General features: G+C 39.6%; 1 protein-coding gene across 3 annotated transcripts in view; it reads right to left on the reverse strand.

The window, feature by feature from the left end:
• LPP (LIM domain containing preferred translocation partner in lipoma) overlaps positions 1–19,722 on the reverse strand; it is a 725,513-nt gene that overhangs the window by 501,226 nt on the left and 204,565 nt on the right. For all 3 annotated transcript variants that reach the window (XM_053710250.1, XM_053710253.1, XM_053710252.1), the window contains exon 3: positions 2,652–2,774. In XM_053710250.1, coding sequence (XP_053566225.1) covers positions 2,652–2,774 — 123 coding nt within the window. The remainder of the gene's footprint in view (positions 1–2,651; positions 2,775–19,722) is intronic.

Here is a 19,722-nt window from a genome sequence, read left to right on the forward strand (position 1 = left end):
GTCCACTTTGGTCTCTGCCTCTGAGACAGGACCTTCTAATTCAGGGTCCTTTCAAACATCAAAATCTAATTTCTCTGAAGCTGACTGCTTGGAAATTGAACGCTTGATTTTATCAAAGCGTGGATTTTCGGAGTCAGTAATTGATACCTTAATACAGGCTAGGAAACCTGTTACCAGAAAGATTTACCATAAAATATGGCGTAAATACTTACATTGGTGCGAATCCAAGAGTTACTCATGGAGTAAGGTTAGGATTCCTAGGATATTGTCTTTTCTACAAGAGGGTTTAGAAAAGGGTTTATCTGCTAGTTCCTTAAAGGGACAGATCTCAGCTCTGTCCATTCTTTTACACAAACGTCTGTCAGAAGTTCCAGACGTTCAGGCTTTTTGCCAGGCTTTGGCCAGGATTAAGCCTGTGTTTAAAACTGTTGCTCCACCATGGAGCTTAAATTTAGTTCTTAACGTTTTACAGGGTGTTCCGTTTGAACCCCTTCATTCCATTGATATTAAATTGTTATCTTGGAAAGTTCTGTTTTTAATGGCTATCTCCTCGGCTCGAAGAGTCTCTGAGTTATCGGCCTTACATTGTGATTCTCCTTATCTGATTTTTCATTCAGACAAGGTAGTTCTGCGTACTAAACCTGGGTTCTTACCTAAGGTAGTCACTAATAGGAATATCAATCAGGAGATTGTTGTCCCATCATTGTGTCCTAACCCTTCTTCAAAGAGGGAACGACTTCTACACAATCTGGATGTAGTTCGTGCCCTGAAATTTTATTTACAGGCAACTAAAGATTTTCGCCAAACTTCTTCCCTGTTTGTCGTTTATTCTGGACAGAGGAGAGGTCAAAAAGCTTCTGCTACCTCTCTCTCTGTTTGGCTTCGTAGCATAATACGTTTAGCCTATGAGACTGCTGGACAGCAGCCTCCTGAAAGAATTACAGCTCATTCTACTAGAGCTGTGGCTTCCACTTGGGCCTTTAAGAATGAGGCATCTGTTGAACAGATTTGCAAGGCTGCAACTTGGTCTTCTCTTCATACTTTTTCCAAATTTTCCAAATTTGACACTTTTGCTTCTTCGGAGGCTGTTTTTGGGAGAAAGGTTCTTCAGGCAGTGGTCCCTTCTGTATAAAGATCCTGCCTGTCCCTCCCGTCATCCGTGTACTTTAGCTTTGGTATTGGTATCCCAGAAGTAATGATGACCCGTGGACTGACTACACTTAACAGGAGAAAACATAATTTATGCTTACCTGATAAATTCCTTTCTCCTGTAGTGTAGTCAGTCCACGGCCCGCCCTGTTTTTTATGGCAGGTCTAAATTTTTAAATTATACTCCAGTCACCACTGCACCCTATAGTTTCTCCTTTCTCGTTTGGTTCTCGGTCGAATGACTGGGTGTGACGTAGAGGGGAGGAGCTATATAGCAGCTCTGCTTGGGTGATCCTCTTGCACTTCCTGTTGGGGAGGAGTTAATATCCCAGAAGTAATGATGACCCGTGGACTGACTACACTACAGGAGAAAGGAATTTATCAGGTAAGCATAAATTATGTTTTTCTTACATAGCAATCTCGCAAGCCGTTCAGTGACAAGATTTTCAATTGTTAAACATCTACTGAATGTACAGTGAAACTTACTTTACATGTATATTATTTGAACAGTTACATAACACAAAATTAATTTTTACTTTTAGTGAACGCACAGTATATGTTGCGTAAACATGCTCTGAATACACATAACCTCTCCACAAGACAAAAAAGGCCATTTCTTGCGGGTTAAAAAATCCTTTCATCATTGGGGCCTTAACTTGGACAGATAGAACCAACTAACAAAATATTTAGAATTTTAGTTTGCGCTAATACTTTGGCATGACAAATTTAACTCCTGGTTCATATCTGAATTAAAGGTAGGATTCTTAGTGCCTTTTTAAAGTAGATATTACATATTATTCACTTTAGGTTTGTCTTGCTTATTTTTCAAGGTATTGATGAGGTTGTGTGGAAATTTACCTAGCATTTCAAAAACAATATATATACCAAGAGTCATAAACCTTGGCTATAATCAGGGCTCAGTGTTGGAAACATTTCCATTCAATGAAAATATATGAGGCAAGTAATGACCCTGTTTCACTTACAAGACAAGCAAAAGTTTCTCATGATGTATACTGATATTATTACTTCTGCCACTTTTTAAAACGCAGGACCCTAAAACAATTCAACACCTACATGCTTGTGGTTATCAACACTTCTCTGTGATATGACTCAACCTGCTACAGAGCTGGTACTTCTAACTACTTTGCTACAAGCGCAAATCACTGCTGCTTATGTTCTGCAAGAGCAATTAAAAAAAAAAAAGCGTGACACTGTTTTTCCAGGCACAATATACAGTACATATAAATATATACAACATGCCTTGCAGTAGAAAGCAACTTTAATACTTATATTAGGTCTAAACTTTAGGGGAACATGGAAGTCAATATATATTTTTTCTACTGCAGCTGAATAAACTGAAGCATACAAGTAATTTATTGAACCAAATAAGGGTACTGCAGACCCACAGGTAAAAAACGTCAAAGAAAAGATTTTAGAACACAACCTTCCTATATTTCTAAGCATTATTAGAAAAGGCAGAAATCCAGTACTGTTGACTATACCTGTTGAGATCGAGGCTTGTATGGTGAGCTGTTTTCCAAATCGGCAAGAATGCTGGTTAATGAGTCAATCTCTGCATCTAAACTTGAACGCCGTTCTTCAATGGTCTTTCCCCCAGTATTTACCTGTGGAAGGAATATCAAAGGCTTAAAACACAGGCGGCCTAGAAACTTTTAACATATTTATATAAATAACTCTGCTTCTCTGTTAAGACTTAAAGGGACATTATACTATAAAATAGTTTTTCCCTTAATGTGTTTCCAATTACTTTTTTTTACCAGCTGCAAATAAAATGTACAATATTTGCTTTTTTAAAGGGACACTGAGCCCAAATTTTTTCTTTCGTGATTCAGATAGAGCATGCCATTTTTTTTTTATATTCATTTTTTATTGTATATTTCAACATGTTTAAACAAATACATTTGATTTCAAAAAGAGTAAGTAAAGTAAGTTAGGCCAGCAATTGACAATTCAAGTATTCCTGCATATGAGCAAAAGAGAAGGTAAAACATGAAAGAACAAACATAAAACCCTCTAATATTTTCTAAGCTTTTTCTGGCCTCTGATAGCCTAAAAAAAAGAAAATAAATTAACTCTATTAATCCTTAAGTTTTAAGGTTATCCTGTTGAAATATTTTTATTTGTAATTCCATACAATTACTAACCCTAAAAAAACAAAAACAAAAAAAAACCCCAAAAAAAAGAACTGGCAACTCAAAACGAAAAAAAATAAATAAAAAAAAAATAATAAGGGGAAGGATTCTTCCTCCTCAGTCCTCCCTCCCCCCCCCCTACCAACTCTCCTGAGTCCAATCCATTCACCAAAGCCCCAAGTAAAACCAGCTCTGTGTTTTGAAAGGGGAATATAATATACTCTATTTCTGTAATCGGGAGGGATTTAATAAATGGTGCCCATTTACCAAAGAATTTTCTGATGTCACTCTCATTGTTGATGTTCGTATCACGTTGCTCTAAAATGCATTGTTTTTTAAGGTAATTTTTTATTTCTACCACCGAAGGTAATTCTTTCGTTTTCCATTTTTTAAATATTAGGTATCTGGCTGCTAAAATGGAAACACTTATTATCTTTTCGTTCAAATGTTGTTCTGCCTGATTGTCGCAGCAGAAAATGATTAAGCTTGGTGACAACTCCAAGGGAGAAATCTTAAGAGAGGTGTTAATCCAAAATTCAAGTTTACGCCAGAACTGACTAATCAGGGGGCATTTAAACATCATGTGTATGATGTCAGCTGCAACCAGAGAACATTTCGGACACTTTTGAAAATTCGGATTCTGAAACTTATGTCCTTTTTCTGGTGTATAATGAAATTTATGTATCAATTTAAGATGCGCTTCTCTCCATGTTGCTGAGAGAGTGGCCTGAGCCACTTTGTGAATGGATTTTTGAATGAATTTACAATCAACATGCTCTAGTGCCATGATTAGTCTCCAGTCTTGAGCAATTTTCTCTAAAGTACGTTTCCCCTCTTGAGCTCCTAAAAGATAGTAGCAGTAAGAGATGGACATGCGGCCCTTCTTAACTAATGTAAGCCAGTCCTCTAGGTCACCCAGCTCCCAGTTCCACTCACCCTCCCTCAGTAACCCAGATACATAATGCCTTGCTTGCAGAAAAGCATAAAACTCCTTGTTAGAGAGATTGAAGCTGTTTTTAATTTCTTCAAATGTTCTGAGACACTTATTCTCTTCATCGATAAATTGTATTATCGTTTTTAGTCCCACTGAATACCACTTTTTAAAGATAGCTGAGTCTAGACCAGCTTGAAATAATGGATTACCCCTTAGGGGAAGATATTTGGAAACTTTGCAATTAAAGGAGCTATTGGTCTATATGACTCCCTTTGTGCTGGATCTTTTCCACCTTTAAGAATAAGAGTTGTATAAGATGCTGAGAAGGCTTTCGGTACCGGTTTCCCCTGGGTGTACATAGCATTGTATGCCTTATTGAGGTGGGGCACAATCTCTAACGACAGCATCTTGTAAAATTCACTTGGTAAACCATCCGGCCCAGCGGCCTTATTAGTGGTAAGTTCAGAAATCGCTTTCTCTATTTCCTTCAGCTCTATCAGAGTATTAAGGGTTTCCACTACTTCTGCAGATACTCTGGGGCAGCTAATTTTGCTCCAAAAATCCTCTGACTGGGATAGATCAGATTTTCTCGGAGAATATACCTCTTGGTAATATTTAGTCATTTCTTTATGTATATCTGTACTTTCTGTATAAAACTTCCCATCAATAAGAAGTAATGACTTTCTGTCGTTCCTAACCAGGTTTGCAAGTAATTTGCCAGATTTGTTTCCATATCTATATAGTTTGGATTTTAATTTTAAATCTGACTGGGTTTCTTTGTATATTGCAAATGTGTCTTTATCGTTTTTGGCCCTAATGTAGCTTGCCCAATTGATCGGGTTTTTGGTCAGAAGTAGGCGATTGTACGAGTTGGTCACCGCATTATTTAATTCTTTTTCTCTGGATCTTAGCTTTTTACTAATCATTGCACTATAGGAAATAATTTCGCCTCTTATAACTGCTTTGGCCGCTTCCCAGAAAATTAGGGGGTGTTCCCAGTATTCCCTATTACATTGAACAAAATCCTCAAATTTTGTCCTCAAATGTACTTTAAATTTTATATCTGATGCTAAGAAGGAGGGAAAGTGAAACCGCACAGAGCCCGACCCAGAGACTGCTAATTGAAAATTCAACGAGATTGGTCCATGATCAGAGAGGAAAACAGGTAGAATATTTGCTCTTACTTTAGCTGTGCATAACCTTTCATCAATTAAAAAAAGATCAATTCTTGACATAGTCTTATGTGCCTTAGATAAACATGTAAATTCCCGAACATCAGGATTCTGAACCCTCCATATGTCTCTAATATTCAAATTTTGTTTTATTTTCGCCAGTAATTTGGATTCTAGATTATCTTTTTTATTCTTTTTTTGTTCCCTGTTTTCTCTCAATCTGTCCAAAGGACAGTGAGGGGCCATATTAAGGTCTCCTCCAAGGATTAAATATCCTTCCCTAAAGGCAAGAATTTTGGCCTGGAGCTGGTTCCAGAATTCGAGGTCAATAATATTGGGTGCATATATATTACAGAGTGAAAATACAACCTTATCAATTTTAATCTTTAAAAATATATATCTCCCCTCAGGGTCTGTCAATATGGCTACCCCCCTTTTCCTGCCGATACCTGATGAGGCATAGACTTCTTTTACCCATCCTTGTCTAAGCTTCAAAGTTTCCACCTGAGTTAGGTGGGTCTCCTGTAAGAAGACAATATCAGAATTAAGCCGCCTTGCGTGGGTTAAAATTGCTTTTCTTTTGATGGGAGTTGAAATACCCCCCACATTCCAGGAAACTAGCTTAAAGTTAGCAACTGGACTAATCATTCACCTGAGATGGGGGGGAGACCCAATCGGGGAACAGGAGAGGGGAGAGGGAAAAAAAAGGGAGAGAGAAGAGAGGAAAGAAGAGAAAAAAAAAAAAAAAAAAAGGAGGACAAAAAATGAACAGAAATAATTCTGTCCATTCTAACAAACTCTTAGATCTATAATTATGAATCTTATCCATGAATTTTTTTATTTTTCCTGAATATCTAATTGATGCAATATTTTTTCTGCCTCTTGTGGGTTGTCAAAGAAATGAATCTCGCCTTTCACATAGATTTTTAATTTAGAAGGGTAAATTATTAAGGCCTGATAGCCTTGTTGAATAAATTTTGAACAGATTGGGGCCAGGTTTCTTCTTCTAGTAGATGTTTCAACTGAGTAGTCTTGAAATATTAAGATTTTATTTTCCTTATACATAATTGGCTGATTTTTGCGAAAATGTTGGAGTATCGTGACCTTATCTTGGAAATTAAGTAACTTCGCAATTATCGGTCTAGGTCTGTTATCTTCCTGTCTGTTTGTTAATCGTCTCCCCAATCTATGTATCCTCTCTACTACTATCTGTGGGTGATTGGGAGAAATCTTAAGCAACTGTGCAAGTATTTCAGGAATAAATGTGTTTGATTCTTCGGTTTGCCCTCCCTCAGGGACCCCTATGATGCAAATATTATTGCGCCTAGAGCGGTTTTCCAGGTCCTCAATTTTATTTTGCAGTTTAGTAATAATTGCATTGTTGGTTTCAAGATTGGACCCTTGTGCTGAAGTGAGATCTTCCAGATCAGATACCCTCTGTTCAGCCTCTTCTAATCTGTTAGAGAATAACTTTATCTTGTGTCTAAGTAAGTTAATATCTTGCTTGATCTCAGATCTTAGTGCATCAAACTTAGGGGTTAATGCCTCAGAGATACTAGACACTAGGGCCTGTACATTGGTTAATTCATTTATAGGCAAAATAGGGGCTGCAGGTATAGATACTTCCGAGAGAACTTCAGGAGCAACCTTTGTCCTCCTTTCTCTCTGTTTAGCTGCCATGACTGGTGAAGGAGTCCGGGAATGGGAGTGAAGGAATTTATCCATGTGCTGTGCAATTCGTGATTAAATCAGTTTCGTGAACACTTACACCATGTGCTATATTGTGCAATCTTAACAATAAACGTGAAGAAAGAAGAGAAGAAAAAAAAAAAAAAAAAAAAAAAAAAAAAAAGGGGGGGGGGGGGAGAAAGGGAAAATTAGGGGACCCGTACCCTAATCAAGTGATAGTGACGTGACCCTGGGGTAAAAAATTAAACCCAGGGAATTCCGTGAGTGATTTCTTCAGGGGAGAAAAAAAAAAAAAAAAAGAAAAAGAAAAAAAAAAGGTTTTAACTTAAAGATGAATCCTTAAAGAAGTAGGTGGGAGTCACTTGACCAGCCAAGGTGTTGCATATGACAAAAGGAAAGCAGTTATTGATAGTGGCTAAGGCGCTTCAAAAATCAGCCAACCTTTAGGCTTCAATAATATACTGATATTGAGCAGTGTGTGTTCAATATCAGGGTAAGGGAGGGCTCAGTCAATCAATGCTAGGGATAAAAGGGGGGGGGGGAGACCTTAGGTTTTGCTCCCTTCTGCCCCTCTCCTCTCAACAAATGTGGAAGATTTTTCCCTTTAGTCTAGAGAAATGGTGTGACCTTCTAATAGCCCAGAAATTGATTTTAATAATTTTCCCTTTTAATCAGGATAAGTATTTGAGACTTCTGAGGTTTTCCACCACTACCAGATTGGTCTATCTACAACCCTTCTTCTCTTGTAGTGTGGTTAGGAAATTATAGTGTGAGGCCTTTTAACCTAATAGAAATAAAAATGAAATACTACACAACCTTTAATCACTATACAATACAGCGTGTTATAGGCACAGCTCTGAGGGACCCATAATAATGTATTAAACCATTTATTAAGTCAAGACCTTTAGATGCTATATGCCTGCAGATTCATAAGCAAGGGTAGTTTGTTATACTATAATCCTTTCTATGAACAGGCCACAACACTATAATAGAACATTCAGAACTTGTTAACCATAATCTCTTATGTCATCACAAATATATATTTTGTGTCAATTATATGTTTTTCTCAAATATTGCCAATCAGGGACAAATACTTCTAATTTGCACAATTTATATGCCTATGACCTGAATTTAGATTAAAGACACAGCTATATAAAAGCCAAGAGATTTAATTTTGTACTTCTCCCGGTTAGTCAGAATTAATATTTAAGGCTTTTGGGGTCATCTCTCATTAAGGAATTGGTTTTAGATGTCTGAGATCCTGACCCCACCCAGGAGGTTTTAGTGAATCTAGATAATGTTAGCAGATATATGACCTTCAGGCCTAACCAGCCTAAGAAATAAAAAATACTATAAGCCTTATATTGCTGCCAGCAAGTGTATCCTTAAACAGGGTGCAGCCCAGTATGTTACTATCACTGCTCTAGAGAGCCAGGAGAAACATTTTAAACCATTTGATTGTGCTATGAACACTTAAATCTTTAAACAAGGAGTGTTTTAAATGTGTGTCTAAATCTTTCTGTGATAATACCACATAGCTATATTAAACCTTTGTAACTTAATAATCCTAGATTCATATATCAGCCAAAATACTATAAGCCTTATATTGCTGCCAGCAAGTGTATCCTTAAACAGGGTGGAGCCCAGTATGTTACTATCACTGCTCTAGAGAGCCAGGAGCAACATTTTAAACCATTTGATTGTGCTATGAACACTTAAATCTTTAAACAAGGAGTGTTTTAAATGTGTGTCTAAATCTTTCTGTGATAATACCGCAGAGCTATATTAAACCTTTGTAACTTAATAATCCTAGATTCATATATCAGCCAAAATACTATAAGCCTTATATTGCTGCCAGCAAGTGTATCCTTAAACAGGGTGGAGCCCAGTATGTTACTATCACTGCTCTAGAGAGCCAGGAGCAACATTTTAAACCATTTGATTGTGCTATGAACACTTAAATCTTTAAACAAGGAGTGTTTTAAATGTGTGTCTAAATCTTTCTGTGATAATACCACATAGCTATATTAAACCTTTGTAACTTAATAATCCTAGATTCATATATCAGCCAAAATGTAAATTTTGTAACATTTGTAACAGTTGTATCACATTCTGATTATTGTCATATACTGTTCTTGGGAAATAGATACTTCTGAGAAGGAAAAAAAAAAAAGAAAAATAATTCCGCCAGAGAGAAATTTTTGTACAGAGTCCTGTAAGTTTTTTCTCTTTTCTTTCTTTCTTCTTTCGCCCTTCCCCTTTTTAAACCAGCATTAGGCAACGTTGCTTTTTCCCTTCTTTTTCTCTCCTTTTCCTTCCCTTCTGCTTCCTATTCTCCCTTTATTTCTGCATTTTCTCTCCCTTTTCTGTTCCAGTGAAAAGTCCAGGAAGAAAATTAGATTTTATATGTTGAGTTAAATAGCAATCATAAAGCCTTTAAGGTTCTCCCTTCTTCTTTCTTTGTCCACTTTTTTCTTTGTGGAAGGTCAAGCTATTTATACCATCTCTCCCCGGTGTATCTTTTAAATAGATTTATACTTCCTTTTTCACTCTTCCTTTTTCCCTTCCCCCTTGATTCTTGTTATTTAGAGATAAATGTCCCAGTGTTTAACCCCCAGGTAAAAAAGTCCCTTCATGTACCCCCTCTTGAGACCAGGTCTCAGACTCACCTCCTCCGGCTTGCCACCTTCAGAAATGAGTCACCTGGGACTCCGCGTTGAACCACCAGAGGATTCCCACGTTCCGCTCTGGCTTGCTGTTTGTATCTTCGCTGCCGGCCTGCCTTCTCTCATGCAGCATCGGTGAGAGAGAAGGAGGTGTGACCCAGAAAAAAAAAAGGCCCGTCAGGCCGATGCAGAAATCAGGCTGTCTTCATCCGCTCAGCCCCCGGACTCCTTCTCCCCTATACCCCCTCTCACGCAACACCGGTGGGAGAGGGGATGGGAGCGTCGTCAGAAGCCGGGTCAATGTGTGCCGATATCACAGACCGGGGGGAGCCAATTCAGCTCAGTAAGTTGCCGCTTCAAAGCAGGGAGTCTCCGCCGTCACCAGAGGTAGAAGGGAGGGGGGCAGAATGGGGGAGGTGAGTGCTTCCTTGGAGTAGTTCTTTCTTTTACCTCTTTAGAGGGAAAAAAGGAGGGCACTTGTTATATTAAATAGTATTGTAAGTTCTTAGGGGGATTAGGTATAGGCAAAATGCTGACATCCCCAAATATGTCCAAGTGGTAAATTATGCCTAAGAGTTTGTCTGTTTGAGCAGCGGGGTGTAATGCCACTACCAGGGTTCCAGGAGTGATAAAATTTGCTGTCCAGAGAGCAAACTCCCAAGCATTGGGAGAGGCACAAAATCACTGCCAGCAGCTGTGGGACTGGAGATCAGAGCACAGCTTCACCTGCATGCTCCTCCTCCACCGGAACCTCCCTCCATATGCCTAGAGCATGCCATTTTAAGCAACTTTCTAATTTACTCCTATTATCAATATTTCTTCATTCTCTAGCTTTCTTTATTTGAAAAAGAAGGCATCTAAGCTATTTTTTTTTGTTCAGCACCATGGAAAGCACTTGTTTATTGGTGGGTGCATGTATCCACCAATCGGCAAGAACAACACAGTGTGTTCACCAAAAATGGGCCGGCATCTAAACTTACATTATTGCATTTCAAATAAAGATACCAAGAGAATGAAGGAAATTTGATAACAGGAGTAAATTAGAAAGTTGCTTAAAATTGCATGCTCTATCTGAATCACGAAAGAAAAAATTTGAGCTCAGAGTCCCTTTAAAAAAGCAAATATTGTACATTTTATTTGCAGCTGGTAAAAAAAGTAATTGGAAACACATTAAGGGAAAAACTATTTTATAGTATACTGTCCCTTCAGGATGGGTGGGGATACCACAGGCTAAATAATCTATTTCAAATGCCATTATAAGGGTAATCAAAATGCTTGTAAACAATTTAATACACTCCAGCAGGTAAAGAGGATCATTGGGAAGAAATTAAAGGGGAGTAAACTGTCCCATTTTTGAGAAAACGGTCCCTTTAAGGTATCACCGACTCAACAAAATGTCAATTATTCAAATAAATACTGAAATAAAGTAATATGGAAAAATGTCAGTTTCAAAGACCTCAACAGTCCAAAGATTATGAATATTTTCCAATTTCAATTTATGTAACCTTCTCTTTAGAATACATTTATATCCACAAGATGATATTCAAGGAGTGGTGACACCAGTAAATAACTCATTACGTAGAAATGTATAAAAGTGAATTTGAGGGCAATTACACAACATCAGTACCAAAAAAGTTTTCCAATAAAAAAAAAAATTAAATAAATACAGTACAGGGGAAACAATTATTTAAAGAACATTTAGACAATAGCCTACAACAAGTAAAACATTTTAAAAGGCCATTATAGCAACAACAACAAAAAAAATATGCTTACCAGATAAATTCCTTTCCTTCCGGATAGGGAGAGTCCACGGTTCATCCTTACTGTTGGGAAATACAACACCTGGCCACCAGGAGGAGGCAAAGACACCCGAGCCAAAGGCTTAAATATCCCTCCCACTTCCTCATTACCCCAGTCATTTTGCTGAGGGAACAAGGAAAAATAGGAAAACATAAGGGTATAAATAGAATAAAATAAATAGTGGACCATCCATAGACAAGAAAAAACAGCGGGGGCCGTGGACTCTCCCTATCCGGGAGGAAAGAAATTTATCTGGTAAGCATAAATTATGTTTTCCTTCCTAAGATAGGGAAAGTCCACGGCTTCATTCCTTATGTTGGGAAAACTATACCCAAGCTCCAGACGACACTGAATGACTAATGGGAAGGAACAAAAAGGAAGAGGCGGACCCTATTCTGAGGGCACCATAGCATGAAAAACTTTTCTTCCAAAAGCTGCTTCAGCCAAAGAAAAAACATCAAAATTGTAAAATTTTGAAAAAGTATGTATGTAAGGAGGACCAGGTAGCCGCCTTACAAATCTGATCCATAGAGGCCTAGTTGTTAAAGGCCCAAGAAGAAGCCACTGCTCTAGTGGAATGAGTCTTTATCCTCTCAGGAGGTCGATGTCCCGCTGTCTTGTAAGCTAAGCGGATGACACTCCTTAACCAAAAAGATAGGGAAGTCAAAGTGGCCTTCTGCCCCTTACGCTTCCCGAATAGACAACAAACAAAGAGGAAAATTGTCTAAACTCCTTAGTAGCCTGTAGAGAGAATTCCAAGGCGCAAACCACATCCAAATTGTGAAGTAAGCGTTCCTTCGATGGAGGAGGATTAGGACACTAGGAAGAAACCACAATCTCCTGATTGATGTTGCAATCTGACACAACCTTAGGAAGAAAATGTAATTTAGTACGTAAAACTGCCTTATCTGCATGAAAAAAAAAAAAAAAAAATCAGATAAGCGGGCTCACATTGCAAAGCAGAGATCTCAGAAGCAATAACCTATAAAAAGAACCTTCCAAGATAACAATTTAATGTGAACGGAATGCATAGGCTCAAACGGAACCTGTTGCAAAACCCAAAGAACAAGATTTAGGCTCCAATGAGGAGCAATAAAACCGACAGGGCCGAAATCTGTCCCCTCAGGGAACTAGCAGAAAGGCCCTTCTCCAGCCCATCCTGGAAAAAAGATAAGATCCTGACAACCTTAACTCTGTGCTAGGAAAAACCACGCTCTTCACACCAGAATAAGTAAGTCCTCCACACCTTGTGGTAGATACGCCGAGTAACTGGTTTACGAGCTTGAATAAGAATATCAATGACACTCTCAGAGAACTTCTCTTGGCTAAGAAATAAGCAATCAAACTCTACGCAGTCAGCCTCAGAGACTCTACATTTTGATGAACAAATAAACCTTGTATCAGCAGGTCTCTGCGACAAGGTAACTTCCACAGAGAAGATGAGGACATCCCCACTAGATCCACGAACCACGTCCTTCGCGGCCATGATGGAGCAATCAGGATTACTGATAGCCGTTCTTGCTTGATGCGGGCCACCACTCGAGGAAGAAGCGGTAATGGAGGAAAAAGATATGAGTTTGATCCTCCAGGGCACTGCTAGTGCATCTATTAGATCCGCTTGGGGATCCCTCGACCCATACCTGGGTAGCTTGGTATTGAGATGGGACGCCATGAGATCTATCTCCGGCGCCCCCCACTTGCTGCATATCTCTGCATGGAGAAACCATTCCCCTGGATGGAGGGATTGCCTGCTGAGAAAATCCACCTCCCAGTTGTCTACACCCGGAATGTGGATTGCTAACAGCGAACAGCTGTGGGCCACCGCCCACTCCAGAATCTGAGATACTTCCTTCATCGCCAAGGAACTTCTCGTTCCTCCTGATGGTTTATGTAAGCCACCAAGGTTATATTGTATGATTGGAATCTGGGATGAAACCAGAAGTGGCCTTGCATTCAAGTCCTTGAAAATTGCCCGTAGTTCCAAAATATTGTTCGGGAGTGAGGACTCCCCCTAAGTCCACAACCCATGTGCCTTCCTGGCACCCCAAACAGCTCCCCATCTGGATAGACTTGCGTCCGTAGTCACAATCACCCAGGATGGTCTTAAGAAGGGTGGTCTTAGGAAGCATGTCCCTCAGGACAGATAATGTCTGTGATGGAACCTTGCAAAAGGAATGGATGTCCATGCAGGACACCATGAGACCAATCACTTCCATACACTGAATCACAGAGGCACTCAAGGAGGTCTGGAGGGCAAGACAAGCCTAAGTTAGCTTGCAACATCTCTGGTCTGTTAGAAATATCCTCATGGATATGGAGTCTATTATAGTACCCAGGAATTCCACCCTGGTACTTGGGCTAAGATAACTCATTTCCAAGTTTATCTTTCAAACATGTGATCGAAGAAGACTGAGAAGGGACTCCAAGAATTCTTCCGCAAGACGAAAAGATGGTGGTTGCCCCAGAATATCGTCCAAGTATGGGGCTACTGCAATACCCTGAGTTCTGGCATCGGCTAGAAGAGCCCCCAGAATCTTCGTAAAGATTCTTGGAGCAGTAGCTAGGCAAAACGGAAGTGCAATGAACAGGAAGTGCTGGTCCAGGAATGCAAACCTCAGGAACTGAAAGTGTTCCCTGTAGATTGGAACATGAAGGTAAGCGTCCTTCAGATCTATACTAGAACTAAACAAGAGGGGCAGAGAAGCCCACACTTGAAAAAAAGACTACATATGTAGCACTCAAGGGGTTAATAAAATTAGCAATGTCCAAGTTGGGTCACTTAACCAAATGTCAGACAGCTTGAGGTGGTTATATAGAATCTTGGATAAGTAATTACAACTTGTAGACAGTAAAAATATAACTTATTATAAACACACAATTAAATAGGAAAATACAAAATTAAAAACACTCTTAGAAGCCTATCTTATTTGAAGTAACAGGTATTATTAAATGGAGCTGAATGAGGCTGCTGGGATGAGTAAGAAGTGACTGCTTGTGGATATGTGAATGGACAGTTAATAATAAGGTGATTGACCCGTTGATCACGGTTCAACAGGAAAAAGTAATTCACAGCAGGAAAAATCTAAGTAGATATTCCAGTTCGTGGTTAAATTAAATATCTGAAATACTAAACCGCATTAGGTCTGTACATTCTCTCGCATCAAATAGAAGCATTGGGAGTCAGGCATTGTGTAAGCTTGAAGCCAAATATACCTGAAGTGAACTGAGCTAATTTGCTATCACTTGTCAGTTAGAATGCCATCTAGTATACTGCAGTACTATTATTGCCAAGTATAGTGGCTTAATATCTAAAAGAAGCTAGGCAAGTTAGTATCAATGATGGCAATACATAAGATTGTGTTAAAATTACATGGAGGTAATAACGCATACCGTGTTCCAAGTTATTTATAAGCAATGACTTTCAGTATAGTTTTTACTTAAATGACAGGCTATACTACTTGTGTAAGCAGGCTGAGGCTTTATAGCTTTCTCAGTTGAATCGTGTGCTTACTATATCTCACGGTGTTGTGCATACACATTAACATATACATTGAATTATCCTTGCAGCACGAAAACATATTGTGCAAGTTTGCACTTGTAAGCACGTAATCTCCCATACATTAATAACAGAGGCGATTATGTTAGAGTTACATGAAAGTAATAGCTAACACTGTATTCCAGATTACTTATAAACATTGACTTACAATATACTTCTTGCTAAAATGACAAGCTATACTGCCTGCGTTAGCTGGCTGGAGTGTTATAGCGTTGTCAGTTTTTAATGGTTCGTTTGCTATGTCTCACAGTGCTCGTTTATACGTTTATATATGCTTCATTATTGGTTTGACGCTATGTCATGCGAGTTTCCACTTGTAATCGCATAAATGCCCGTAAATTTTATAATGGAGGCTAGTCTCTTGTTAGTGAGAATTTGATCTTAAATAAACAGCCTGAATCTTACACTATTCATTATCACACCACAATAGGGTAGAAAGTGTTAGATATTGCTTACGTACATATAGTATATATAAGAGAAACGATTATCGCCTCAAGGAGAGCAAACAGAATTGCTATATAATTTATAATCACAATATACCCCAGATAGTATGCAGTGAGCTGAATAACATTTATATTAACGGAAGTGATTGCTGCCGGAGTATTATCAGATTCGTATTATACCATGTGTATTAATACCTTGCAGCACCACGTTGCCTACTGTTACCAATATTTGGTTACAATGTTCTCAAAGTAACTGAAAGATTAACCACATTAATGTTGCATCTAATCCACCTCTATTATATTTAATAAAAAATGACTAGTATCATCTTAACTGTGGACAGATACTTATTGTGGTTGGTAACCGCAGTGTATTGTAATGGCTAGCCTCGTCCTAGAGGTGAATTAATATAATTATACTGTCTGGCTTCATAACGATGGCAAGCATAGTCTGTCCAATGCTTTGTAATCGAAATTAGCCTCTAAGATTCCTATGCTTCAATAAACCCAACATGGAGCCTTAACTATACGGATATAAGCTATAATACATGATAAACTATAACGATAGGCAGCCTAAGGCTTACTAAAAATAGACCCTTTGAAAAAGCCGATAAGGCGAAACATGTTAGGGACGTTAGGGAACTGGTGAGGAGTCCTAGGAGCTCCTGTATTTTTAGTAAGCCTTAGGCTGCCTATCGTTATATCCGTTATATTGTTATAGTTTATCATGTATTATAGTTTATACTAACTTACCTAGCTTATTTTAGATATTAAGCCACTATACTTGGCAATAGTACTGCAGTATACTAGATGGTATTCTAACTGACAAGTGATAGCAAATTAGCTCAGTTCACTTCAGGTATATTTGGCTTCAAGCTTATACAATGCCTAACTCCCAATGCTTCTATTTGATGCGAGAGAATGTACAGACCTAATGCGGTTTAGTATTTCAGATATTTAATATAACCACGAACAGGAATATCTACTTAGATTTTTCCTGTTGGGAATTCTTTTTTCCTGTTGAACCGTGATCAACAGGTCAATCACATTATTATCTGTCCATTCACATATCCGCAAGCAGTCGCTTCTTACTCATCTCAGCAGCCTCATTCAGCTCCATTTAATAATACCTGTTACTTCAAATAAAATACGCTTCTAAGAGTGTTTTTAATTTTAAATTTTCCTATTCTGGTAGACAGATTCAAGAGGAAGAATCTGCCCCTTGGCGGATGAGATTTGAAGCCAATCTTATATCCCTGAGATAGCACCTCCAGGACCCACGGATCCTGTACGTCCATAAACCAGGCGTCTAAAAAAAAAAAAAAAAAAAGAGACACGAGCCGATCGGGGGCCGCCCTTTCATGCCGATTTGTTTTCGGCGGGCTTCTTATTCAGCTAGGACTTATTCCAGGACTGAGCCAGCTTCCAAGTACTCTTGGGTTGCTCAGGCTTGGAGGAGGATTGTGGTCGTTGGGATTTGTCAGAACGAAAATTAGAAGATAGTCGTCCATTAGACTTCTTCTTATCTTGCGGTAGGAAGGCACTCTTGCCTCCGGTAACCGTAGAAATAATTAAGTCCAGGCCTGGCCCAAATAAAAACAGAATTTATGTTTACCTGATAAATTACTTTCTCCAACGGTGTGTCCGGTCCACGGCGTCATCCTTACTTGTGGGATATTCTCTTCCCCAACAGGAAATGGCAAAGAGCCCAGCAAAGCTGGTCACATGATCCCTCCTAGGCTCCGCCTACCCCAGTCATTCGACCGACGTTAAGGAGGAATATTTGCATAGGAGAAACCATATGATACCGTGGTGACTGTAGTTAAAGAAAATAAATTATCAGACCTGATTAAAAAACCAGGGCGGGCCGTGGACCGGACACACCGTTGGAGAAAGTAATTTATCAGGTAAACATAAATTCTGTTTTCTCCAACATAGGTGTGTCCGGTCCACGGCGTCATCCTTACTTGTGGGAACCAATACCAAAGCTTTAGGACACGGATGAAGGGAGGGAGCAAATCAGGTCACCTAAATGGAAGGCACCACGGCTTGCAAAACCTTTCTCCCAAAAATAGCCTCAGAAGAAGCAAAAGTATCAAACTTGTAAAATTTGGTAAAAGTGTGCAGTGAAGACCAAGTCGCTGCCCTACATATCTGATCAACAGAAGCCTCGTTCTTGAAGGCCCATGTGGAAGCCACAGCCCTAGTGGAATGAGCTGTGATTCTTTCAGGAGGCTGCCGTCCGGCAGTCACATAAGCCAATCTGATGATGCTTTTAATCCAAAAAGAGAGAGAGGTAGAAGTTGCTTTTTGACCTCTCCTTTTACCAGAATAAACAACAAACAAGGAAGATGTTTGTCTAAAATCCTTTGTAGCATCTAAATAGAATTTTAGAGCGCGAACAACATCCAAATTGTGCAACAAACGTTCCTTCTTCGAAACTGGTTTCGGACACAAAGAAGGTACGACTATCTCCTGGTTAATGTTTTTGTTAGAAACAACTTTTGGAAGAAAACCAGGTTTAGTACGTAAAACCACCTTATCTGCATGGAACACCAGATAAGGAGGAGAACACTGCAGAGCAGATAATTCTGAAACTCTTCTAGCAGAAGAAATTGCAACCAAAAACAAAACTTTCCAAGATAATAACTTAATATCAACGGAATGTAAGGGTTCAAACGGAACCCCCTGAAGAACTGAAAGAACTAAGTTGAGACTCCAAGGAGGAGTCAAAGGTTTGTAAACAGGCTTGATTCTAACCAGAGCCTGAACAAAGGCTTGAACATCTGGCACAGCTGCCAGCTTTTTGTGAAGTAACACAGACAAGGCAGAAATCTGTCCCTTCAAGGAACTTGCAGATAATCCTTTCTCCAATCCTTCTTGAAGAAAGGATAGAATCTTAGGAATCTTTACCTTGTCCCAAGGGAATCCTTTAGATTCACACCAACAGATATATTTTTTCCATATTTTGTGGTAAATTTTTCTAGTTACAGGCTTTCTGGCCTGAACAAGAGTATCAATAACAGAATCTGAGAACCCTCGTTTTGATAAGATCAAGCGTTCAATCTCCAAGCAGTCAGCTGGAGTGAGATCAGATTCGGATGTTCGAACGGACCTTGAACAAGAAGGTCTCGTCTCAAAGGTAGCTTCCATGGTGGAGCCGATGACATATTCACCAGATCTGCATACCAAGTTCTGCGTGGCCACGCAGGAGCTATCAAGATCACCGACGCCCTCTCTTGATTGATCCTGGCTACCAGCCTGGGGATGAGAGGAAACGGCGGGAATACATAAGCTAGTTTGAAGGTCCAAGGTGCTACTAGTGCATCTACTAGAGTCGCCTTGGGATCCCTGGATCTGGACCCGTAGCAAGGAACCTTGAATTTCTGACGAGAGGCCATCAGATCCATGTCTGGAATGCCCCACAGTTGAGTAATTTGGGCAAAGATTTCCGGATGGAGTTCCCACTCCCCCGGATGTAATGTCTGACGACTCAGAAAATCCGCTTCCCAATTTTCCACTCCTGGGATGTGGATTGCAGATAGGTGGCAGGAGTGAGTCTCCGCCCATTGAATGATTTTGGTCACTTCTTCCATCGCCAGGAAACTCCTTGTTCCCCCCTGATGGTTGATGTACGCAACAGTCGTCATGTTGTCTGATTGAAACCGTATGAACTTGGCCTTTGCTAGCTGAGGCCAAGCCTTGAGAGCATTGAATATCGCTCTCAGTTCCAGAATATTTATCGGTAGAAGAGATTCTTCCCGAGACCAAAGACCCTGAGCTTTCAGGGGTCCCCAGACCGCGCCCCAGCCCATCAGACTGGCGTCGGTCGTGACAATGACCCACTCTGGTCTGCGGAAGGTCATCCCTTGTGACAGGTTGTCCAGGGACAGCCACCAACGGAGTGAGTCTCTGGTCCTCTGATTTACTTGTATCTTCGGAGACAAGTCTGTATAGTCCCCATTCCACTGACTGAGCATGCACAGTTGTAATGGTCTTAGATGAATGCGCGCAAAAGGAACTATGTCCATTGCCGCTACCATCAAACCTATTACTTCCATGCACTGCGCTATGGAAGGAAGAGGAACGGAATGAAGTGTTTGACAAGAGTTTAGAAGTTTTGTTTTTCTGGCCTCTGTCAGAAAAATGCTCATTTCTAAGGA

The sequence above is a fragment of the Bombina bombina genome, chromosome 4 (assembly GCF_027579735.1).
Source record: "Bombina bombina isolate aBomBom1 chromosome 4, aBomBom1.pri, whole genome shotgun sequence".
Lineage (NCBI taxonomy): Eukaryota > Metazoa > Chordata > Amphibia > Anura > Bombinatoridae > Bombina > Bombina bombina.